The following is a 25,724-nucleotide window of genomic DNA, read 5'->3' as shown; positions in this document are numbered from 1 at the left end:
CTTAATCTTAAGGAAAGTGGAAACATTTAATGAATTCTAAAAATAGCACTAAACCTGGTTTCTGCTATTAAGTGTTCAATACTTATATAAGTATTGTTGCTGCATTAGTGAAATATCTAGTTATACGCACACACACAAGAAAAGCAGCATTTTAAGTACCATCAAAAAGGGTTAAAAGTATCACAGTGAGTATTTGGTATGAGAAAGAACTAAAATAAACAAGCTTAATCATCGTATACAAACTACAGAAGTTAAAACACTTCAATTTGAAAAACTAAGGATGAAATTAAATAACAGCAATCTATAAAATCATGAAAAATGGACAGGTAAAAACTGTTCAAAATTCCGCTTAGCTTCAGATTATTAGAACTAATTAGAAGCCCTTAAATTGAACAGCAGTGACTTAACATGGCAAAGCTCATATTCTAGGAAACTCAAAAAAGCTTAGGACACAGGTAGAGGAAGCAGTTCATCCTTAGGTGACAGGAACTTAACATTCAGGACTCCTCAAAAGGAACAGCAGAGGTCAGGTGCAATGGGTAAATCAAGAGAAAGATGAAACAGGAACAGAAAGAACTTCTGAATGGATATTTCGTTTCCATATTTTCATGACCTGGTATGCCGTTTCTCCTCTCTTAGAAGTCTCTCCCCCATTAGATGTTGTCACGCGTTCCAAATATAATTAACACTGCCCCTTTGCAGAAAAGAATTTCTTGATAGTCATTGGCTGCTGCCACTGTCACCACTTTTCTAGGGAGAAAGCAGAGAACACACAGTGGTTTGTGGCCTGTGTTCTTTGAAGCTGGCTCACGCTTAAATCCCACAGAAACAGTATGTAAGATGTGGTCCCTGCACTTGTCTGGCCTAGAAATGTTTTGGCTTCTTGCTTATGTTCAGACCATCTCCAAACCCCCAAAGTTTAAAACTGCAGCTTTTCCTGCTGTCTGGCAGTTTTCCATGAAGTGCCATTGCACACATATCTAGTTTTAATTTTCCTATTTTGTTCAAACCCCTCAAACCTTTTATCATAATATGCCTCCAGCGGGTTTGGGGAGCTATTTTGAGAGCCTAGGTACAAAGCCACTGTGATTCCTGAAGATGCAAAATGCTATCACTTTCTACAAACTCTGGGCTGTTTCTCTAGATTCCTGACAACATATAATGCACACACAGAGACACACCACTTTTGAAGAAGGCTGTTCAGGAGGGTAAGTTCTTAAAATCTTCGAAATAGGTATTGCTGGTTGGCTGGGCACCACGCTGTCAGGTGACTGTCATTTTTTTCTTTTTGTCTGAACATCATTATGATATCATCGAGAGTTCTATACTTCATAGAGAAAGCCTCTTTATGACTTCATCAGGAGACTCAGAGCTTGCCAGACTACCTGTTTTCATGGTTGGACATAATAACCTTAAGCTTGAATGTTTAACACCTTGATGGGAAAGGTGTCTCATGGAATGTTTTCTCATCCTTTGAATACTCTTCATTTCAGAAGCTTTGCTTCTGCTACAATCAAACATGGCACTTAGTGTGCTAACTAGGAAGGAGAAAGAAAGAGTAATTCGCAGACTGTTAATACAGGCTCCTCCAGGGGAATTCGTAAATGCCTTTGATGATCTCTGTCTGCTTATCCGTGATGAAAAACTTATGCACCATCAAGGTGAGTGTGCAGGCCACCAGCACTGCCAAAAATATTCTGTACCACTCTGCATTGACGGAAATCCAGTACTCTTGTCTCACCACAATGTTATGGGCAATTACCGATTTTTTGACTATCAGAGCAAACTTTCATTCAGATTTGACTTGCTTCAAAATCAGTTAAAAGACATCCAGAGTCATGGTGTCATTCGGAATGAGACAGAATACCTGAGAACTGTTGTTCTGTGTGCCTTAAAACTGTATGTGAGTGATCACTACCCGGCAGGAAATTGTAACGTGCTGAGAAAATCTATCAAAAATAAAGAGTTCTTGATAGCTTGCATTGAGGATCACAACTATGAAACAGGACAATTCTGGAATGGTCTTTGGAAATCTAAATGGATTTTCCAAGTTAACCCATTTCTCACCCTAGTAACAGGAAGAATCTTTGTGCAAGCTCACTTCTTCAAAAGTGTCAACCTTCATGTTGAAATCTCCAAGGATGTGAAAGAAAGCTTGGAAATAGTTAACCAAGCTCAACTGGCTCTGAATTTTGCAAGACTTGTGGAAGAGCAAGAGAATAAATTTCAAGCTGCAGTCTTAGAAGAATTACAGGAGCTGTCAAATGAAGCCCTGAGAAAAATTCTGCGAAGGGATCTTCCAGTGACCCGCACTCTTATTGACTGGCAGAGGATACTCTCTGATTTGAATCTGGTGATGTATCCTAAATTAGGATATGTCATTTACTCAAGAAGTGTGTTGTGCAACTGGATAATATAAACGCTTGCTCCTGGCAATTGTCTTGATTTGACTTGGTTGTATTTCTGGAGAATGATTATTTTCCTAAAAGTTGGGCAGCCCCTGGAGATGCCTATCACTCGGCCAATGCAATTTTAAATCAGGAAAAGTGTAACAACTAATCATACTCAGAGAATACTTAGCAATAAGACAAGAAAGACTAAAGTGAATGTATTTCATAGGGGGTGACCATAATAAAAGCAGAGACATTTGTTAAAAACTAAAATAGCTTTGTAGAATGGGGCACTCCAGAAATATAGAGGATACCCCAAAAAGTATAGATAATTTAAGAAAGCAAAAATCTGTATTAAAATTGTAATACTCAATATATACTGAGAACATTTGTTATCTTGTATATTGTACCTTGTATTTCCTGTAATTGTAGAAGTCAAACATGACTGGAATATTATAATTTTAATACAGTTTTTTCCTTAAAGTGTGTATACATTTGTTTGGCACCCTTGCTATTGTAGAGGTGGCACCAGGGCTAGGGATATGTGTGTGTGCATGTGTATTTAGAATGACTTTTTACTTTCTTTTGAACTGAAAAATGTATGCAAACGTTTATTATTCCACTAGTGGTATTTTATCTAATTTAATTTAGTCCTAGACCAACTCTGAGGATAGATTCCAATAAATTATATTAAATTTGTATGGATGGTCCATAAAACCAACATATATCAGAAATCTAGCTCAGATGAAGGACTATTAGTTAACTTGGTTCCACTACCACTCTACTCCCTAACTTCTAAGAATTTAAGATTATTCCAAATCCCTGGACTTATCTGATAACTGATGCAGTTTTCCAAATCAATCAGAAAAGCCCAACTTTCCAAGATTTTATAGTTGAGCTCTTGTAAGGTTATCACTATAAACACGTATAAGTGTTTACTTCATAACATGCCTTGTGCTAATTGTTTTGTTCACAATTTTTTGGCATTAGTCTGGTACTAGTGTAATTATTTCTATTTTACAAAAAAAGAACCTAATATTTCAAGTCATTTAAGTCATCCAGACAAAAAATAACTCAGTCTCTTTGGGCTGCTGTACCAAAATACCATAAACTGGGTGGCTTATCAACAAATTTATTGCTCACAGTTCTGGAGGCTAGAAATTCTAAGATCAAAGCACTGGCAGCTTCAGTGTCTGGTAAGGCCTGTTTCCTCACATATGGAAATTTCTAGCTGTGACCTCACATGGTGGAAAGACAAGGCAGCCCTCTGAGGCCTTTTCTATAAGGACACTAATTTCATTCTTGAGGGTTAAGACCTTATGACTTCATCACCTTCCAAAGTCCCTACTTTTTAACGTCATAACCTTGGAGATTAGATTTCAGCATATGAATACAAACATTCAGACCATAGTACATATTGACAGGTGTATCTGACTCTTCTGTAATGCTCTAAGCCTGTTTTATTAAGAGTTAGGAACTCTGCTGTACTTTGATTTAGGCAAGCAATCTACCCAAAGGATATCCTAGAAGAAATGGAACTGATGACAGCTGTTTTCTAGCCAAAACAAATCACCTACACAGTTACCCTATCACTATTCCCAGCAATGCTATTGACCACTTAAGTCTGCTCTTTCAATGACTCTCAAATTTAACTTTTAAAACTATATTACATTAAAGCCCAATCCTCCAATTTTGATTTATCTATGAAAGAAAATACTTTGTATTTTGTTTTGGACTCATACAATTGAAAAGAGTTCTGATTCTATTGAATAAATATTGGAATGGACCAGATCTTATGCAAGAATTTCTAAACTCCAAAATTCTCTTCCCCAACTGGTGGTTCTTAAAGAATCTCAGAAGAATTACCTGGAGTTTATCTTTAAAAATACAAACTACTCAGGCCCATCTTCATATTCTGATTTAGTACAATGGGAAATCTGCATGTTAACAAGTAACAGCGATAACTGATGCAAAGGATTTCAGGACCACATTATAAGAAATACTATCCTAAACCTAAAAAAATAACATGTGCTTTGTTTTCTATTTACTTAATTAAAATCGTTTCCCATAAAACCATTATCCAATGGTTTCCCACTACTTTGTTGGATTTTCTCTGCATAGTCCAAGGACAGGCCTTTACCTGTCATGTAAAAAAAGTGGGGAAAAACTTTCTAAAGCAAAGCAAAAAAAAAAAAAAAATTGTTCTCATAGCACTAAAATATAGCCATCTGTGAATCTTTTAGCAAAATCTGAATTGATTTAGTTATATGTCTATGTGCTAATTTTCCAAATCATCCCAGAATAAGACTCAGTAGTTTATGGGACAATTATAGAGGCATTTGGCTTCTGCTTTAATATAGGAGTTTTTTAAAAAATATTTATTGGTATCTCTGACTATAAAACTCACATGTACAAATTATGGAAAATGCTTAAAGTATAAAGTATTTTGGTTTATTTTCTTTCATCCAATTTATGAAATTGCCTTTAAATATTAAGAATATATAGGATATAAAAGTCTGTTCTTTTTACATAATTTTATATCATAAATAATGCCTCATTATTAAAAAAATGTTGAGCACATAATTTTAACTATTTATGTGATATTTATACTGTAGATGCACCATAACAAGACAACCATTTCTGTTAGTATACAATTAAATTTTTTGCATTTCTGTTATTATGCTAAAATGAACATATATTTGACTAGATTGTGGATTTTTCCTTTGAGATAAATTTCTTAAAATTGCATATGAAGATATTAGTGTTCTTTTTTCTTTTATTATTTCAGATTATTGTGAGGGTACAACCAACCAGGTCACAATTTTTGAATTTTTTAGGTATAGTCCCTCTTGTACTTGTATCCTGCACCCCAAAAATGTGCCATACATGCCCTACCTCATGCCTTTTAATTGAGAGCACACCAATCCTCCCCCTCTACTCTCCCTTGCCTCGTCTCCCTCCCCCAACTTGAATAAAATTAAGTTTTTCTCCTATGTAGGTGTGCATTAGACCATCTATTGGCTTCATAATAAAATTGAGTCTGTTGGATACTTGGTTTTCCATCCCTGTGATACTTTACTAAGAAGAATGTATTTCAGCTCTATCCAAGTTATTACAAAAGATGTAAAGTCACCATCTTTTCTTATGGCTGAATAGTACTCCATGATATACGTATACCACAGCTTGATAATCCATTCCTGAATTGATGGGCATTTAGGTTGTTTCCATGTCTTGAAGATTGTAAATTGAGCTGCGATAAGCATTCTAGTGCAAAAAACATTATGATAAAATGATTTTTTTTATTCTGGGTAAATGCCTAACAGTGGGATTGTGGGTTCAAATGGAGGTCTAATTTGAGTTCTTTGAGGATTCTCCAAACTTCTTTCCAAAGAGGCTCTATTAGTTTGCAGTCCCACCAATGTGTAAAAGTGTCTATCTCTCTCCACACCCACACCAGCATCTGCAACTCTGGGACTTTGTGATGAGGGCTAGTCTCACGGGGGTTAAGGGATATCTCAGGGTGGTATTGATTTGCTTCTCTTTGATGACTAAGGATGATGAGCATTCTTTCATGTTTGTTAGCCAGTCATCTGTCTTCCTCACAGACAGTTCTGTTCATGTCTCTTGGCCACTGATAGATGGGATTGTTTGCTCTTTTATTGTTGATTATTTTGAGTTCCCTATAGATTTTAGTTATCAACCCTTTGTCAGATTTGTAACATGAAAATATTCTTTGCCATCTGAAAGTTGCTTTAATTTTTGTGTCCTTAGCTGTACAAAAACTTTTCAGCTTAATTAAGTCCCACTTGTTTATTTTTGTTGTTGCAATTGCCATTTCAGTTTTCTTCATAAAATCTTTCCCCAGGCCAACATCCTCAAGTTTTTCCAACATTTTCTTCTAGAATTTTTATTGTTTCATCTCTTAGATTTAAACTTTTTCTCCATCTTGAATCAATTTTTGTAAGTAGTGAGAAGTGTAGATCCAGTTTCAGTCTTTTTACTTGTGGTTATCCAGTTCTTCCAGAATGATTTATTGAATAGTTATTTTTCCCACCAGAATATGCATTTGTTAGGTTTACCAAAGATCAGATGCCTATAAGAGACAGGTTTCATCTCTTGGTTTTCTACTCAGTTCCATATATCTATGTCTCTAATTTTGTGCCAATACCATGCTGTTTTGATCACTATGGACTTGTAATATAAACCAAAGTCTGATAGAGTGATGTCTTCAGCATTGTTTTTATTACTAAAAATTGCCTTGTCTATATGGATTTTTTTTTCTGGTTCCATACAAAACAAAGAACTATTTTTATCCAGTTCTTCAAAGTATGATGCTGGTATTTTAATAAGGATTGCATTGAATCTGTAGATTACTTGGGTAGAACAGACATTTTAACAATTGATTCTTCCCAGCCAAAAGCATGATATGTTCTTCCATTTGTTAATGTATCCTGCTATTTCTTTTCCTAGGGTTTCATAATTCTCTTTGTAGAGGTCCTTCACCTCTTTTGTCAGGTATATTCCTAGGCATTTTATTTCCTTTGAAGCTACTATGAAGGGAATTGTAGCTTTGATTAGCTTTGCAACTTGGCTGTTATTGGTATATACAAAGGCTACTGGTTTGGGGACACTGATTTTATATCCTGAGAAATTACTGTATTTCTTGGTCACTTTCAGAAGTCTTGTGGTTTAGTGTCTGGGGTTTTCTAAGTATAAGATCATGTCATCAGCAAAGAATGAGGGTTTGACTTTCTCTACCCCCATTTAGATGCCTTTTTTATCCTTCTCTTGCCTGATTGCATTGGCTAGAACTTCCAGCACTATGTTGAACAGTAGTGGTGATAGAGGACATCCACGTCTGGTTCTTGTTCTAAGTGGAAAAGCTTTCAATTTTACTCCATTCAGTATGATATTAACTGTGGCTTTGTCATAGATGGCTTCAATCAATTTAAGAAATGTACCACCTATAACTATATTCTTAAGTGTTCTTATTAGAAAAGGATGCTGAATATTATCAAATGTTTTTTCTGCATCTATTGAGAGAATTGCATGGTATTTGTATTTGCTTCTATTAATATGTTGAATTAGATTTATGGATTTGCATATGTTAAAGCAGCCTAGCATCCTAGGGATTAAGCCTATTTGATCATGATAAATAATTTGTTTAATGTGCAGCTATAATCTATTGGCTAAGATTTTGTTGAGTATTTTTGCACCAATATTCATTAATAAAATTGGTCTGTAGTTCTCCTTTTTAGTTGAGTCTTTTCCTGGTTTTGGTATTCAGGTGATATTTGCTTCATAGAATGTGTTATGGAAAGTTCCTTCCTTCTCAATGTTTCCAAATAGGTTCTGCAGCATAGGTACAAGCTCATTTTTGAAGGAGTGATAGAATTCTAGTGTGAAGCCATCTGGTCCAGGGATTTTTTTCGTTGTTATTGTTGCAAGAATTTTTATCATTTCTTCAATCTCAGTGCTTGACATTGGTCTGTTCAAGAGATATTTCTTCCTGGTTAGATCTAGGGATGATTCCAGGCCTTGATCCATTTACCTCCACATTGTCAAATTTCTTGATGTAGAGTTTCTTGTAGTAGTCAGAGATAATCTCTTGTACCTCTGTGGTATCTTGTCATTATTTCCCCTTTTTTTGTTTCTTATTGAGGTTATTAGAGATTTTTCTTGTCTGTTTCTAGTTAATATGGCCAAAGGTTTATCAATTTTCTCTTTTCAGAGCCAACTTTTTGTTTCTTTTTCTGAATGATTCTTTTTAATTCAATTTTATTTATGTATGATTTCATTTTGGTTATTTCTTTTCTTCTGCTGAGTTTTAGATTGGATTACTCTTCTTTTTCCATTTCCCTTAGATGATTCATTAGGTTCTTGATGTGCTCTCTTTCTGTTTTTCAGATTTAGGCGTCTTATGTGATAAATTTCCCTCTTAGGACTGCTTTTGTGGTATCCCACAGGTTTTGATAAAGTGTAGCTTTGGTTATGTTTGAGGAATTTAATAATTTCCTCCTTTATCTCTTCCTTAACCTAGCTGTCATTCAGCATAAGAATTAATTTTCATGTCCTTGTGTGGGGATGAAAATTGTTGTTAGAGTTGAGTTCCACCTTTATTGCCTTGTGGTCAGTGAATATAAAAAGCATAATTTCAATTCTTTTAATTTCATTGAAGTTTGATTTGTGGCCTAGGATATGATCTAGTTTGGAGTATGTTCTACAGGCTAACCAAAAAAGGTATATTCCTTAGCTTTGGGATGGTGTGTTCTGCATATGTCTATTAAAGACATTTGTTCTAGGGTCACATTTAAGTCCCTTATAACTTTGTTTAGTTTCTGTTTAGAGGATCTGTCCAATTCTGTCAGAGAGGTATTAAAATCCCTAGGTATTATGGTATTTTAGGATATCATGTTGCTCACACCAATCAATGTTTATTTCATCAATCTGGGAGCATTGAGGTTGGGTGTATAAATATTTAGAATTGAAATGTCCTCTTGATGTATTGTTTCCTTGATCAGTATGGAGTGACCAACTTCATCTTTCTTAAATTTAGTTGCTTTAAATCCACTTGTATCTGAAAATAAGATTACAACTCCTCCTTTCTTCTGGTTTCCATTTGCCTACAATATTGTTTTCCAATTCTTTACACTGAGTCTTGTTTTGTCTTTCAAGTTTAGGTGTGTTTCCTGGAGATAGCATAAGGATAGCTTATGCTTTTTTGTCAAATCAGCCAGCCTATGCTGCTTCAGCGGGGAATTCCAGCCATTAACATTTATTGAGAGAATTGATAAGTGTGATGGAGTGCTATTCATCTTCTTTTGTGTAGGTCTGTTGCTTAGTTTTATCCTCTGCACTACTGTGGAAACCAGGTTTTGGCCTTTAGTTTGTGAGTAATTTACTTTGCTGGTGGTCCATTGTGATGTTCGATGTGGAGAATAGGTCTAAGTATTTCCTTGGAGAGCTGGTATTGTTATGGCAAATTTTCTCAATGTTTGCGTATTAGTAAAACATTTTATTTCTCCATGAATATTGACGCTTAATTTTGCAAGATACAAAATTCTGGGCTATAAATTGTTTTGTTTAAGAATGTTAAAGGTAGATGATCATTCTCTTTTGGCTTGGAAAGTTTCTGCTGAGAAGTCCACTGTTGCCCTGATGGATCTGCCCCTGGAGGTCAATCAACTCTTATTCCTGGGTGAGTACAGAATTTTCTCCTTCGTCTTGGTTTGGACAGGTTCATTACAATGTGTCTTGGAGATGTTTCATTTGTGTTGAGATGACCTTTAGTTTAATATCCCTCAAAAGGAGTGGGGTTCAGAATCTTTAATGGTACTTGGGAAATTTTCATTTATGATATCCTCTAGCAGGGCTTCCATCCCTTTGGGACATTCTCCTTCCCCTTCAGAAATACCTATAATTTATATGCTTGAAAACTTTGTGAAGTGCCACAATTCTCTGAGTGAATTTTCTCCTTTCTCTCTCTTCTTTTCTGCCCCTTTAGTTGCCTGGGTTAGCACAAGAGCTTTATCCTTTAGCTCTCAGATTCTCTCTTCTCCATGGTCTAATCAATTATTGATTATTTCTACTGCATCTTTAAGTTCCCTGAATGACTCTTTTAAGTCCTTAAGCACCACTATGTCTTTTCTATACTCTTCATAACTGTTATCCATTTTTTGGTTCTGTTTTCCCACTTTCACATCAATTTCCCCTACCCCCCTTTTTTTTTAAATTCCCTGTCTGATATTTCCATTAATTCTTTCTTTCTTTCTTTCTTCTTTTGCAGTTTTTGGCTGGGGCTGGGTTTGAACCTGCCACCTCCAGCATATGGGGCCAGCACCCTACCCCTTTGAGCCACAGGTGCCACTCTCCATTAATTCTTTTTTTTTTTTTTTGTAGAGACAGAGTCTCACTTTATGGCCCTTGGTAGAGTGCCGTGGCATCACACAGCTCACAGCAACCTCCAGCTCCTGGGCTTAAGCGATTCTCTTGCCTCAGCCTCCCGAGTAGCTGGGACTACAGGCGCCCGCCACAGTACCCGGCTATTTTTTGTTGTTGTTGTTGCAGTTTGGCCGGGGCTGGGTTTGAACCCGCCACCCTTGGCATATGGGGCTGGTGCCCTACTCACTGAGCCACAGGCACCGCCCTCCATTAATTCTTTATAAGTGAAATCCTCAGTGATAGCTAGCTCATGATCCTTTGGTGAGAGGGGAGAGTGCTCTATTCTGGGTTTTCATGTTTCCAAAATTTTTCTGTTGATTTGCCTTCATTTGTGTTTTATTTCTTTTTTTTTTTTTTTGCAGTTTTTGGCTGGGGCCAGGTTTGAACCCACCATCTCCAGTATATGGATCCGGTGCCCTACTTCTTTGAGCCACAGGCACTGCCCTGTGTTTTCTTCTTGTTCTCTTCCTTCCCCTACTTTTGCTTTCTCACTACCTCCTTCACTTTAAATTACCTTGTCTCAAAGCTTAGGTATTGAAGTGGTTTTTTGATATAAGGCCAAAAGGAAGGTAAGGGTAAAGAGTGAGAAGGGAGAAAGAAAAGAAAAAGATAAATAGAAAGAAAAGGAGTGGTGAAAGGAAAGAAATAAAGAAAAGGAGAGAAAAAAGGGACAGTAAGAGAGAAAGAGAGCAACAGGAGAAATGGTGATATTTGGCAGGGTGCTTTAACCTCATCTGCAGCTGTAGGACTTTGGGGAGCCACGCTGGTGAGGACACTCAAACTCAGGAGCTCCTTACCAGCTTGGGCAAAAGCAAGACCCTACCTCTGCCAAATACAGAAAGAAATCAGGAGTATGTGACAGTAGAGAGCTACCAACACCTTCTTTCCAAAGGCCAAAGCTAGAAAGACACCCAAGACCATGAACAATGTCCTTGAGCTAGACCAATGCCAAGTCCTCAGAGAAAAGAAATGCAAATGATATTAATAATAATAATAAAATAATAACAAATTTTAAAATTTAATTTTAAATTTAAAATGTAATTGTATAAGATAAGGGGGAAAAGTATATCTTAGCTGTTGTATGAGATATTTATGTGGGAATGATGATAAAAGTAGAAAAATCTCTATCAAAACAGAAAAAAGAATAGAAATAATAAAGAAAAAAGTATAAAAGGGCTGAAAAAACATAACAAAAATGGAAGAATAATTGTTATTGAAAAACAATATGAAAAAATAATACTCTAACTAAATAAAAAACAATAAAAGAGAAAAACAAGAAAATAAAAAACTAAGGAAAATTGAAAAAAGAAAAAACTGCAAAACAATATGTGTGTTACAATATATTGCCTGGACACCAGGTGGTGCTGTGGTGTTAGGAGATGGAGAACATATGATGGATTTACTGTATTTGATGGGGGTGGGGGGCTCAGAGGCCACTACTAGTTGAAAGGAGACCACCACATCTTGTCTTCCTGATTTCTTTGCCCTCAATCCAAGCCTGGATTTACTTCATTAGCATTCAGCCCCATGGGACTGGAGTCCCAAAGCTCTCTCCAGACTTCCCAGGAGACCCATCAGGCATTGTTCCCTGACAATAAAGCAGCCCATTTGGGGGATGTGGGGCCACTCAGCTCACCTGACAGGCTGCTCGAGCTCATCAGGCATGCCAGAGCCAGCCATGCACTAGGACCCTGGGAACTGTTCCTCCCATTCTATGGCCATTCCACAATTGCACCCCCACCAGCAATCAAGCCAATGGGGGAACCACCCTGCCCACTATTCAACCGCTGCCGCCAGATACTTTTCAAGTCTACTTGCTGCGCCAGCAAGCAGCCCAGTCTAAAATCAAAATACAGCAGGATAGTCCTTTCCCTTCTCCAGCCCTCCATGAGAGAGCTGGCCAACCAGCTGGCCTCTGCCCATATCAAGCACCTGTTTTCCATGTTGGTTTTCCTCAGCTCCAGACTTCCTGGTTGGCTCCTGAAATCTCCTGCTGATTCACTGTGCCCCCAGGGTGATGTTTCTGTGCAGATTCCCCCAAGCAGAGGTTGGCTGAAGACCACTTTCCCCTTTCTCACCACAACTAGCTGGCAAGGAGATGTCTCTAGTTTACCATCTTGCTCTGATCCCATATTAATGTTTTGATACATACTACTAACTTGCCTTCCAGAAATGTTTAAACAAATGTATAATCCCATTAATAGCACTAAGAATCTGGCTCATCACAACAATGTTGATAATATTAAATATCATTTTTTTTGATGCACAACAAACAAATTTTCAATGATACAAAAAGAAAAAACAGATTTTCATTAACTTACGCCGCATTCCATCAAAAGCATTCTCACAAGGATATTATTTGGTAGTTATTTTCCATGTAAGGAAACTGACGTAGCCAGAAAAATGAACAGTTACTACCTCTTCCCTTTATCTCTCTCTCTCTCTCACACACACACACAAACACACACACACACACACTCACTCTTAGACATACAATATGAAAACATACACACCTACACAGGCACATACATATGAGGGCAGTCCAGAAAGCAGTCCACTGTGTAATATGAAAAACAGTATTAACGACATCTGGATACTTTCCAATACAGCTCTTACATACACATACACATATATATACTTGCATATACATACATGCCTAGACATATACACACATATTCACACAAAATATTTCAGATCTTAAGGAGTTAGTCTGGCAGAAAGATAAAGTTGCTTTTTAAAAATATTCTTGTGTTCTTTCCCTTCAATCCCACTCCCAGCTGGAACATAATCTCTGTGAAAATGAAAATCTAGTCTATCCTACATACTTCATCCATGAATCAAGTGAATGAATGAATGAATGAGCAAGGATAACAAAGATAGGAATCATGGCAGATTTAACCGGCCTTAAGATTTTGTAACCCACCAATACCTACTGTCCCTTAGGAATCTGCATTTCACTGCAGATTTGAAGTGCTAATGTTGTCACCTCTTTATTGCAAGGTAGTTGATTCCATTCTGAAGCTACCACTTTCCTCTTCCTGCTCTGATGAAAACTTTTTCTCTTTTATGATTCCAAATGGACAGAGATTTCTCCTTTAATCAAGTTCTTCAAGTCATATGTTTGTTTCAATTTTACATGATTCTCTATTAAAGATTTCCTGCCTTTCCATGTGGAGCCTGCTTCAGAAAACTAATGGAATGATCAATCCAGGAGGATCCTGTGTTAGCAAACTGCTTCGAGTTTGCTTGGAGGTTAAAGCAGGCTTCATCTTTCCTTCTTTGTTTGAATCTCCATCACAACGACTCCCTTCTACATATCATGCATTTCTAGGAATAATTAAATAGAGCTCCTATTCAACTCTGTGAATGTTGCAAAGTTTATAAAGTTTCTTCTCATAGTTTGTTAAACCGTAGTGAAATAACATGAAAAGTTATTTCAGTTCACTGCCACTCAGCCATTATTGATTCATCTCAACTTCTCCTCAACGTTCTCAGCATAATATACGTCTTAAATTTTGACCCTTTGATTTAGACAATTGCAGCCACATTTTAGGATTTATTTCTATTCTTACAGAATGGGTCCCCAGTTTACTTTTTTCTAAGTTCTAGTAAAATCTATCTCAATGCTATTTCAGTCACCAGTCTCTCACTCCTGATAAGCTGTTTATTCTGTTCTATTGACTCATATAGTCTTTTTCATCATGTGCTTTCAAATTTTTGTACTCCACTTAAGCTCTCCTTCTGTGTCATTACTTCACATAGCAAATGACTTTGTTCCTTCACTAAGAAGACACTTGCTTTCAAAAGAGCTCCTACAACTTTCGTTCTCTGCACTTAAAAATATATCTATTTTCTTCTCTTTCCAAATAGTCTACAAAGAAGTGTCTGTTCCTTTGTAAGACTAACTCTTCCTCCTGTACATTTGATACAAATCCTTGATCTTTTGTTTATGCAGGACTCTTAATCTATCAGTTAACTTTTCTATTCTTGACTCTTCACTTTCTCTACCTAGAAGTCTAGGGTCTTCTCTGTCAGAAAACATACTCAATTTCGCTGTTCTAAAAATATCTTCTCTACAAATTTTTCACAGCCTTTCACCACCAACATTTTCAGAAAATTTCCTTATTCTTAACTTTTTTCTGCTTCTTTACCACTTACTATTTTCTTTTTTTTAATTAAGTCTTTTGTACATAGATCATAAATACATTTATGCCAGTTTCAGTGTGTTGATTATTTGTACAAATTGGAGTGCTTACATCATACTAATCAGCATAGCTTTCACCTCATTTACCAAATTATAGCATTAGGACATTTGTGTTCTACACATGATAGAACCAACTTGTACTTGCAATGTGGTCCATAGTTGTGGTCCCCCTACTATCCCCACTATCCTTCCCATCCTCTCCCCTCCTCTTCCCCCCTTCATCCTAGGCTAAAGTTGTGTTTCATTTTTCATATGCAAGTGTGAGTTATTACAGATTGGTTTCACAGTAGTACTGAGTATACTGGATACTTTTTTTTCCATTCCTGAGATACTTTACTAAGAAGAATATTTTCCAGCTCCATCCATGTAAACATAAAGGAGGTAAAGTCTTCATTTTTTATTACTGCTGCATAGTATTCCATGATATACATATACCACAATTTATTAATCCATTCATAGGTCGATGGACACTTGGGCTTCTTCCATGACTTGGCAATTATGAATTGTGTTGCAATGAACAATCTGGTGCAAATATCTTTATTGCCAAATGATTTTTGGATATACACCTAGAAGAGAAATTGCAGGATCAAATGGCAAGTCTACATTTAGCTACCTGAGCGTTCTCCAAACTTCCTTCCAAAAGGAACATACTAGCTTGCATTCCCCCCAGCTGTGCAGAAGTGTTCCTTTTTCTCCACATCCACACCAACATCTGTTGTTTGGGGATTTTGTGATGTGGGCTACTCTTACTGGAGTTAGATGGTATCTCAGAGTAGCTTTGGTTTGTGCATTTCTCTGATAATTAAAGATGATGAGCATTTTTTCATGTGTCTGTAGGCTATGCACCTGTATTCTTCAGAGAAGCTTCTGTTCATGTCTCTTGCCCACAATGAAATGGGTTCACTTGTTTTTTGCTTAGTAATAAGTTTGAGTTCTCTGTGGATTTGGTTATTGGACCTTTGTCGGTAGTATAACTTGCAAAAATCCTCTCCCATTCTGAGGGCTGTCTGATTGTTTTACTTAGTATGTTCTTGGCAGTGCAGAAGCTTTTTAATTTGATCAGATCCCAGTAATGTATTTTTGATGTTGCTTCAATTGCCTGGAGTGTCTTTCTCATAAAGTAATCTCCCACGCCAATTTTTCTCAAGCGTTTCCCCTGCACTCTCTCTAAGAATATTTATAGTTTCATGTCTTCAATTTAAGTCCTTTAACCAGTGAGAGTCAATTTTTGTTAGAGGAGAAAGGTGTGGATCCAGTTTCAGTCTTCTACAAGTTGCCGGCCAATTCATCTAGCACCATTTATTGAATAGGGAATCTTTCTCCCAGTTTATATTTTTAATAGGCTTATAGAAAATCAAATGATGATAAGTGTCTGGGTTTGCCTCTTGGTCTTCAATTCTGTTCCATACATCTACCTCTCTATTTTTTAGCCAGTACCATGCTGTTTTGATCACTATCGATTTATAATATAGTCTGAAGTCTGGAAGCATAATTCCTCCTGATTTGTTTTTATTTCTTAGTAATGTCTTGGATATTCAAGGTTTTTTTCTGTTTCCATATAAAATGAAGTACTAATTTTTCCAGGTCTTTAAAATATGAGAGAGGTGCTTTAATAGGGATCACATTAAATCTGTAAATTGCTTTAGGTAGACATTTTAACAATGTTGATTCTTCCCAGCCATGAGCATGGTTTATTTTTCCATTTGTTAACATCTTCAGCTATTTCTTTTCTCAGAGTTTCATAGCTCTCTTTATAGAGATCTTTCACGTCCTTAGTTAGATACACTCCCAGATATTTCATCTTCTTTGGCACTATTGTAAAGGGAATAGAATCCTTGATGGTTTTTTGCCCTTGACTATTGTTGGTATATATAAAGGCTACAGATTTATGAGTATTAATTTTGTATCCTGAGACGTTATTATATTCCTTGATCACTTCTAGGAGTTTTGTAGTTGATTCCCTGGAGTTTTCCAGACATATAATCATATCATCTGCGAAAAGTGACAGTTTGATCTCTGGTCCTATTTGGATCCCCTTGATTGCTTTCTCTTGCCTGATTGCAGTGGCTAACACTTCCATTACAATATTAAAAAGCAGTGGAGACAGTGGGCATCCTTGCCTGGTTCCTGATCTGAGTGGAAATGATTTCAATTTATACTTCATTCACTATAATATTAGCCGTGGGTTTGCTATAGATGGCCTCTATCAGTTTAAGAAATGTTCCTCTATACCTATTTTCTTAAGCATTCTGATCAAGAAAGGATGCTGGATATTGCCAAAAGCTTTTTCTGTATCAATTGAGAGAATCATATGGTCTTTGTTTTTTAATTTATTTATGTGATGTATTATATTTATGGATTTACATATATTGAACCATCCTTGGGACCCTGGGATGAAACCCACCTGGTCCTGGTGTATAATTTTTTTTGATGTGTTGTTTGATTCTGTTTGCTAGTATCTTATTGAATATTTTTGCTTCAATATTCATTAGAGATATCGGTCTGTAATTTTCTTTTCTTGTTGGGTCTTTTCCTGGTTTAGGTATCAGGGTGATATTTGCTTCATAGAATGAGTTGGGGAGTATTCCTTCTTTTTGTATGTTTTGGAAAAGATTAAGTAATATAGGTACTAGTTCCTCTTTAAAAGTTTGGTAGAATTCTGATGTGAAGCCATCTGGTCCCGGGCTTTTCTTTTGGGGGAGATTTCTTACAGTTAGTGCTATTTCAGAACTTGTTATAGGCTTGTTCAACATTTCCACTTCTTTCTGGCTAAGTCTAAGAGAGTGGCATGTTTCCAAGTATCGATCTATTTCCTTCAGATTTTCATACTTCTGAGAGTAGAGTTTTATGTAGTATTCATTAAGGATTTGTTGAATTTCCGAGGAGTCTGTGGTTTTTTGGCCTTTATCATTTCTGATTGATGAAATTAGGGATTTTATTCTTCTACTTCTGGTTAGGTTAGCCAACGGTTTATCTATTTTATTGACCTTTTCAAAAAACCAACTCTTTGATTGGTTGAACAGTTGTATGATTCTTTCTTTTTAATTTTATTTAGTTCTGCTCTAATTTTAGTTATTTCTTTTCTTCTGCTGGGTTTAGAGTTGGAAAGTTCTTCCTTTTCCAGTTGCTTGAGATGTCCCAATTAAGTCATTGACTTCCTCTCTTTTCGTTCTCTTGAGGAAGGCTTGCAACACTATAAATTTTCCTCTTGGGACTGCCTTTGCTGAATCCCAGAGGTTCTGATAGTTTGTTTCCTCATTATTGTTTTGGTCCAAAAATTTGGTAATTTCCTTCTTAATCTTATCTATGACTCAGCTATCATTCAGCATGAGGTTATTTAGTTTCCATGTTTTTGTATGCATGTGGAGATTCCTGTTGTTACTGAGTTCAACTTTTATTTCGTGGTGGTCCAAGAAAATACAAGGAATGATTTCTATTCTTTTAAATTTGCTAAGGTTAGACTTATGGCCTAAGATGTGATCAATTTTGGAGGATAATCCATGGGCTGATGAGAAGAATGTGTATTCGGTTATGTTAGGATGAAATGTTCTATAGATGTCTGTTAGATGCAAATGTCGAATGGTTAAGTTTAATTCTAAAATTTCTTTGCTTAGCTTCTTTTTTGAGGATCTATCCAACATTGTAAGAGGAGTGTTAAAGTTTCCAACAATTATGGTGCTGGAGGAAATCAAGTTGCTCGTGTCAGTTAAAGTTTCTCTTATAAAGTGAGGTGCATTCTGGTTGAGTGCATAAATGGTGATAATTGAAATCTCATCATGTTGATAGTTGCCCTTAACAAATAAGAAGTGACCATCATTGTCTTTTCTTACTTTGATTGGTTTAAAGCCTATTGTATCTGCAAATAAAATTGCAGCACCTGCTTTTTTCTGATTTCCATTTGCCTGAATTATAGAGGACCATCCCTTCACCCTGAGTCTATGTTTATCTTTTAAGGTAAAGTGAGATTCTTGAATGCAGCCAATGTCTGGCCTGAGTTTTTGTATACAGTCAGCCAACCTGTGTCTCTTTAGAGGGCAATTTAAGCCATTCACATTAATTGAGAGTAATAATAAACCTGACAGAGTTTTGGGTATCAAGTTTTTCGAAAGTCCAGTGGACATTTCTAATCCTTTCACCACTATGGAAGTTAGAATTTGATCAAAAGTTTCTGAGTGATTTTACTTTGGTGGTGGAGGATTGTGTTGTTCATTATGGAGGATAGGTCCGAAAATATCCTGAAGAGCTGGTTTAGTTATGGAAAATTTCTTCAACATGTGAATGTCATTAAAGTATTTAATTTCTTCATCATAGATGAAACTCAGTTTAGCTGGATACAGGATCCTGGGTTGAAAGTTATTTTGTTTAAGGAGATTAAAGGTCAAAGGCCACCCTCTTCTAGCTTGAAAGGTTTCAGCAGAGAGATCTGCAGTCATTCTAATGTTCTTGCCCTTGTATGTAATGGTTTTCTTATGTCTTACAGCTTTCAGAATTTTCTCCTTCATATTAACTTTAGTGAAATTAATTATAATGTATCCATGAGAATTTTTATTTGGGTTGAGTCGTGCCAGTGTTCTAAAACTATTTGCTATCTGAATTTCAGAATCTCTAGCATGTCTGGGAAATTATCTTCAATTAGTTCATGAAGCAAAGCATCTGTATCCTTCACAGCAACCTCATCATTTTCAGGTATTCCTATAAGGCGAATATTAGACCTCTTCAAATTATCCCAGAGCTCTCTGAGAGAATGATCCATTTTTGTTCTCCATTTTTTTCCCTCTTTGAGTGCTTGGGAGCATTCAAAAGCTTTGTCTTCAATATCAGAGATCCTTTCTTCTGCATGCTCCATTCTGTTACTGAGGGATTCTACTGTATTTTTTAGATCTTTGAGGGCTGAAAATTCTTGCTTTAATGTGTCAAAATCTTTGTTCATTTTGTCTTTAAATTCTTCAGACATCTTTTGAATTTCTGCTTTAAATTCTAATTTCATCATTTCCTCCATTTTGTTGATCTTATTTGCTATCCAAACTCTGAACTCGATTTCTGACATCTCAGCCATTTGTTTGTGAATAGGATCTTGTGCTGTGTCTGCTTTATCATTTCTTAGGGAAGTCGATATACTCTGATTGTTCATGTTGCCAGAGTTTTTCCACTAATTCTGCCTCATGATTCTTTTCACTATTGGCTAGGTGGTCTGGTAAGGTGAGATTGGATTGGGGTTTCCTGGAGTTGTGGTTAACCAGCCCTTTGTTAAGGATCTGGGACTGATGACTACAGCTTTTTCCCCTTTAGCTTTGCAAAGGACCTGTACAGTATTACAGTCTGAGGCTGGGGAAACCTGCTTGGTGTGGTGGGGTTAGGTGGCTCAGTCTTGTATTCAACTGGTTCTTGTCCGATCCTGGTGGATCAGTGACTCTGGTGAAGTCTTAGCTGAGAAGAAATACAAGCAATTAAGAAACCCCACCTCCCCAGACAACAACTGGAATGGGAAAAGTGATGCTTCCTGTTATTACACAACCAGGGTATCACCCAAGAGGGCCCTTGGGTGATTGCCCCAAGTTAGGGGTTCCAAACCAATCAACCCTGTCAGTATGAACTCTCAGGTGGAAGAGTTTGAAAGGTCTCCAGCAGCTAGATAGCAGAGGTCTACTGGCTGCTCAGATTTGGCTCTCTCTGGTGCTTTACAGAGTCAGAAAGGCCCGCCCGGTAGCACAGTAGGACCAGAGGGCTGAGTTTCTTTCTCCACTTTGTTTCTTTTTCACACGCAATCACTGGTGACCCCACAGGGCTGTAGTCCTGCTCCCTCCAATAATGCAAAGTGCCAGCACTTAGCACCTGTCAGAGTCAATGGAGGGTCAATGTCCCTGAGGCCCGGCCACTGCCCTCGGCTACTGAGGCCTGACTGCCTCGGGTGTTCAATAGCCACTGGTGAGTGATCCACTTGGGCTCAGTCTAATCCTGGGGATACCAGGTCAGCAAATGCTTATCTCCCTCAGCCACCGTGCCTTTGCCCCTGCTGTTCTGCAGCACCAGTATCCCTCTAGAGTGAGTTCTGGTTTCCTCTGGCAGTGCACAGAGTTGGGGGGTGTTTCTCCAAGATTAGACCCCAGCGTGATCACTCTATTGTTGCTAGATCTTTGTGAGAAGTGCTCCTGCACAGCTCCTCTGACACTGCCAAAGCCAGAGAATTCTGGCTATAGAAGCAGCTCCAGGAACATGCTGCACACAGATCTGGAAGCAGGGCGGGTATGCTGTACCTGATTCTGGCAGTGTCCAGTGCCCGGTGACTTCAGCAAGGAGAACACTACTCCACTGGTGATTCTGGTCAGGTGGGGGCCTGGCACGGAGGCAGGGCAGGCATGGCGTGTGGCTTCAGCCGGGTGCAGTGAACGGCCTCAGAGATCTCCAGACAGGCGAGCGTGGCACAGCAGCAGGGAGGGCACCAGGGGCAGGGCTCGGGACCACAGTGTGGCTTGGAGACAGGGAGGGTGCAGGGGACTGGCCGGGTGGGGGGTGGGGCACTCAGTCAGGCAGGCTGGGAGGGGGCAGTGCTGCTTCTGAGCCTCCTCCCTCAGTCTCTGCAGGAGTTAGGGATCTGGTCTATCCAGTGAGGGGGGATGGGTAGACTGGAAGTTCAGAATGGCAGGGAAAATGTTAGTTCAATTTTTTTGCCTGGTAAGAGAATGTTCAGAGACATCATAGGGTCCCTCTGGAGGAAGTGGTCCCCATTTCCTATGCTCTCACCTGTGGATTGAGACAAGAGATCCTCAGTTCACTACTTGCCTGTAGAAAACCCACAGGAGCAAATGAAGAGCAAAGGGAAACGGAAAAAAGAACCCACAGCTTTCCTGGGGGAGGGGTTGGGCACTTTTCCTTTCAGTTGAGTTTTGTACCTGAAGATTGTTCTCTTGGAATCACAGCTTGCCTCAGCAGGAGTGACCTGCAGTTATCTCTCTTCTTTCTCAGCTGGGCTCCCTGTTTTCAGCTCAATTGGATACTTTCTGGACATTCTCCTCCTCCAGGGGTCCTCAAACTTTTTAAACATGGGACCAGTTCACTGTCCCTCAGACCATTGGAGGGCCGGACTATAGTTGAAAAAAAAAAAAAAAACTATGAACAAATTCCTATGTACACTGCACATAGCTTATTTTGAAGTAAAAAAACAAAACAGGAACAAATACAATCACACCGCCTCATGTGGCCCATGGGCCACAGTTTGAGGACCCCTGTGACCTTCTCTGGACAGGAGCTTCTGTCAGAGGCTGCTTCCAGTCAGCCATCATGCCCCAAACTCACTTACTATTTTCTTAAAAGAAAGAATTTTATTAAGAACATGCTATCTGGGCAGTGCCTGTGGCTCAGTGAGTAGGGCGCCGGCCCCATATGCCGAGGGTGGCGGGTTCAAACCCAGCCCCGGCCAAACTGCAACAAAAAAAAAATAGCCGGGCGTTGTGGCGGGCGCCTGTAGTCCCAGCTGCTCGGGAGGCTGAGGCAGGAGAATCACGTAAGCCCAAGAGTTAGAGGTTGCTGTGAGCCGTGTGATGCCACAGCACTCTACCCGAGGGCGGTACAGTGAGACTCTGTCTCTACAAAAAAAAAAAAAAAAAAACGAACATGCTATCTTCTAGGTACTCTACCAAGCAATTTTACCTGCTTCATCAAATCCTTGTAATAAGCATGTGAAAATGATTTATAATTATATATAATATAGTTATATTATATATAAGCATATAATATATAAGATATATTTATAATATATATTAAAATTATATATGAATATATATTATATTCTTATATAAGAATGCCAGAGTGTGCTATGGCATCAGCTGAGCTCACAGCAACCTCAAACTCCTGGGTTCAAGTGATTGTCCTGCCTCAGTCTCCTGAGTAGCTGGGGCTATAGGGACCTACCACAATGCCCAGCTAATTTTTCTATTTTTAGTAGAGACAGGGTTTTGCACTTGCTCAGGCTGCTCTTGAAAGACTGAGCTCAAAGGATCCTCTTACATCAGCCTCCCAGCGGGATAGGATCGCAGTCATGAGCCACTCTGCTCAGCCTGCAGAGAATATTCTTAAGTAACTTGACCAAATTGACCTTGCTGGGAAGTGAGAGAACTGGAATTCCAACTCAGGTCAGTCCACACTTCAAAATTCATGTGCTTTATAGCATGTCATGCTGCTTTAACTCTGCCCTCTGGCTTCTAGACCAACAGTGTGATTAAAATCCATTCTCCAAATACAATAATTGTTCATTCCAATGACTTTTTCTTGGTCATTATCATGAGAACTTGATTATGTTTATCTTGAAAACCTTATATCTTCAGTTGTACCTGCATCTTAGTCTATTTCTTCTTTAATTTCTTTCATTTTTCATCATCTACTATACCCCGCACCCAAACACAGGCATCTTCCAAACTAATTCTTCATCTTCTTCCTTTTTTTTAATCTTTATTGGGGTATAATAGTTTTTTTCAAGTCTGAATAATATTCCACTGTTTGTCTTCATATACATATATACCATGTTTTCTTTATCTGTTTTTCCTTCTATGGATACTTTACTTGCTTTCATATCTTCGCTATTGTGCAAAATGCTGCAGTGATCCTGATTTCAATTCCTATGGATATATACACAGAACCCAGAAGTGGAATTGCCAAATCATATGGTAGTTTTATTTTTAATTTTTTGCAGAAATTCCACACTGTTTACTGCAGTGGTTGCACCATTCTACATTTCTACCAATAGTGAATAAAGGTTCCAATTTCTCCACATCCTTACTACTTGCTACCTTTTGGGGGGGTTTAATAATATCCATCCTAACAGTTGAGAGATGATATCCTATTGTGATTTTGCTCTGCATTTCCTTCATGAATAGTGATGTTGAGCACCATTTCATATCACCCTCATTCACCAAGGGTTTAAATGACTATCACATTCTTCACAACATTCACGAGGGTACACCATAAAAGAAGAATTCCAGTACTCACTATCCATGACCTATTACTAAGCATCTCTTTCAAACTGCTTTTTTTTTTTCACAACACATGCATCTTTTTCTCTTGTCTCTTGGATTCCAAACTTGTTGCTTATTCTATTTTTTATTTTGTCATTGATCTTGTCACTAAACACTCTATTCTAAGAAACAACCTTGACCACACTCTACCAGAACAGCTTTGTATAAACACAGCTCCCTGTTCAACTTGACCTTAAGAATATCCTATCTTGATACTGCTGTCCCCAGGGCCATACTTCTCCCCATCCCCCAACTCCAACTCATCCAGGCTTTATAAGGAAAAACAAGATATTCACTAAATAATTATGCAGATGACTCCAATCATCTTAACTTTGAACTTCATTTATACATTTTCAATGTTGCTTACTGATCCAAGCCATACAACATCAAAATAAACATTTCCAGATCCAAATATCCTATTCTTTCCTGTCTCTCCCTCCTGCAAACAAATTATTTTTTTCTACTATTGAAAGTACTATCTTACCACTAACCCAAGGTCAAAACTTCAGACATTATCTCTTTTTCCCTTACCTAAAATTCAATTAGTCATTGAGTCTTTTTATTTCAATTCTGCAAGTATTTTCTTTATTTCCTTTGTCAACTTATTATCTTTGTTACTTTTCAATTTTCAGGTTTTCTAACTGGTCTTTCTTCATTACTTCTTTTTTTTAAATCTTGTACTTATTCAGTGAAATTCTTCCAAATTATGGCTGGGCCTGGGGATCATGCCTATAATCCTAGCACTCTCAGAGGCTGAGGTAGGGGATCCCCTGAGCTCAGAAGTTGGAGACCAGCTTGAGCAAGAGCAAGAACTTGTCTCTACTAAAAATAGAAAACTTAGCCAGGCATGGTCATGCATGCTTATAGTCCCCACTACTCAAGAGGCTGAGGAAAGAAGATCTCTTGAGCCCAACAGTTTGAGGTTGCTGTGAGCTATGATGATGCCTTGACACTCTACCCAAGGTGACAGAGTGAGACTCTCTCTCCAAAAAACCCAAAACAAAAAGAAAAAACAAATTAATGTTCATAAACCTCAACTGATTATTCATTAATGTTCTCATAATCCTGATAAACATTTTTTTTTAAATATCTATTGACTAGAGGACCTGGTAGAAGCTTCTGTTGGCCGCTTGTGCCATTATTGCCATTGAAAACCCTGCTGATGTCAGTGTCATATCCTCCAGGAATACTGGCCAATGAGCTGTGCTGAAGTTTGCTGCTGCCATGGGAGCCACTCCTATTGCCAGCCGCTTCACTTCCGAACCTTCACTAGCCAGATCCAGACAGCCTTCTGGTTGTTTCTGATCTCAGGGCTGACCACCAACCTCTCACAGAGGCATCTTATGTTAATCTGCCTACCATTGCTGTACGTGACACAGATTCTCTGCTGTGTTATGTGGACATCACCATCCCATGCAACAACAATGGAGCTTACTCAGTAGGTCTGAAGTGGTGGATGCTGGCCCACAAAGTTCTCTGCATGCGTGGCACCATATTCTGTGAACATGTGTGGGAGGTCATGCCTGATCTCTACTTCTACAGGGATCCTGAAAAGATTGAAAAAGAAGAACAGGCTGCTGCTGAGAAAGCTGTGACCAAGGAGAAATTTCAGGGTGAATGGACTGCTCCAGCTCCTGAGTTTACTGCTACTCAACCCTCTGTGCCTACCTAGCAGATCCCCACATCCCCACTAAAGACTGGAGTGCCCAGTCTGCCACTGAAGACTGGTCTGCAGCTCCCACTGTTCAGGCCACTGAATGGGTGGAAATAGCCACTGAGTGGTCTTAAGCTGTTCTTCCACAAGCTCTTAAACAAGATGGAAATGAAGTTGGAGGAAAATAAATGTCCATTTAAAAAAAAAAATTTTTTTTTTTTCATTTCAAATTCTCCAACTGAGCATTCCAAGGTCCTCTGCGATCTGAGTGCCCCTGTCTTTTCTATGAATCTACATTGGCTAATCTGGACTTCCAGCACCTTTTCCAAGAAGCCAGCTCTAAATGCCACACCAGAAGTGCTCTCCGTTTCCTAAATGTGAACACATTTTATCTCTAATTCTTCCTTGGTACTTGCTCGCCGAAATTTGCATATTAGATATATGTGTGTGTGTCCTATTTCTCTTAATAGACTAAAGGGAAAATTGTTTTCATTCATATATAATGTATGAATTTTCATAGAGGAAAT

At 38.1% G+C, this 25,724-nt stretch overlaps 1 protein-coding gene and 1 pseudogene across 1 annotated transcript; both read left to right on the top strand.

Moving 5' to 3' along the window:
- Positions 1-1,362: 1,362 nt before the first annotated feature.
- CAPZA3 (capping actin protein of muscle Z-line subunit alpha 3) lies at positions 1,363-2,436 on the top strand. Its single transcript, XM_053556677.1, has one exon. It carries the CDS (start codon positions 1,520-1,522, stop codon positions 2,417-2,419), a length of 900 nt encoding a protein of 299 aa, XP_053412652.1. The 5' UTR covers positions 1,363-1,519; the 3' UTR covers positions 2,420-2,436.
- Positions 2,437-11,858: 9,422 nt separating this feature from the next.
- On the top strand, positions 11,859-25,331 carry LOC128561921 (40S ribosomal protein SA-like; annotated as a pseudogene).
- Positions 25,332-25,724: the final 393 nt, after the last annotated feature.

This window comes from Nycticebus coucang, chromosome 12 (assembly GCF_027406575.1).
Source record: "Nycticebus coucang isolate mNycCou1 chromosome 12, mNycCou1.pri, whole genome shotgun sequence".
In the NCBI taxonomy this organism is placed as follows: Eukaryota; Metazoa; Chordata; class Mammalia; order Primates; family Lorisidae; genus Nycticebus; species Nycticebus coucang.
The sequence above is the reverse complement of the archived record's forward strand: the minus strand, read 5'-3'. Positions and strand labels throughout refer to the sequence as shown.

Excerpts from the sequence above, each read along its gene's own strand:
- CAPZA3 (XM_053556677.1), top strand. The coding sequence starts at position 1,520 with ATGGCACTTAGTGTGCTAACTAGGAAGGAGAAAGAAAGAGTAATTCGC.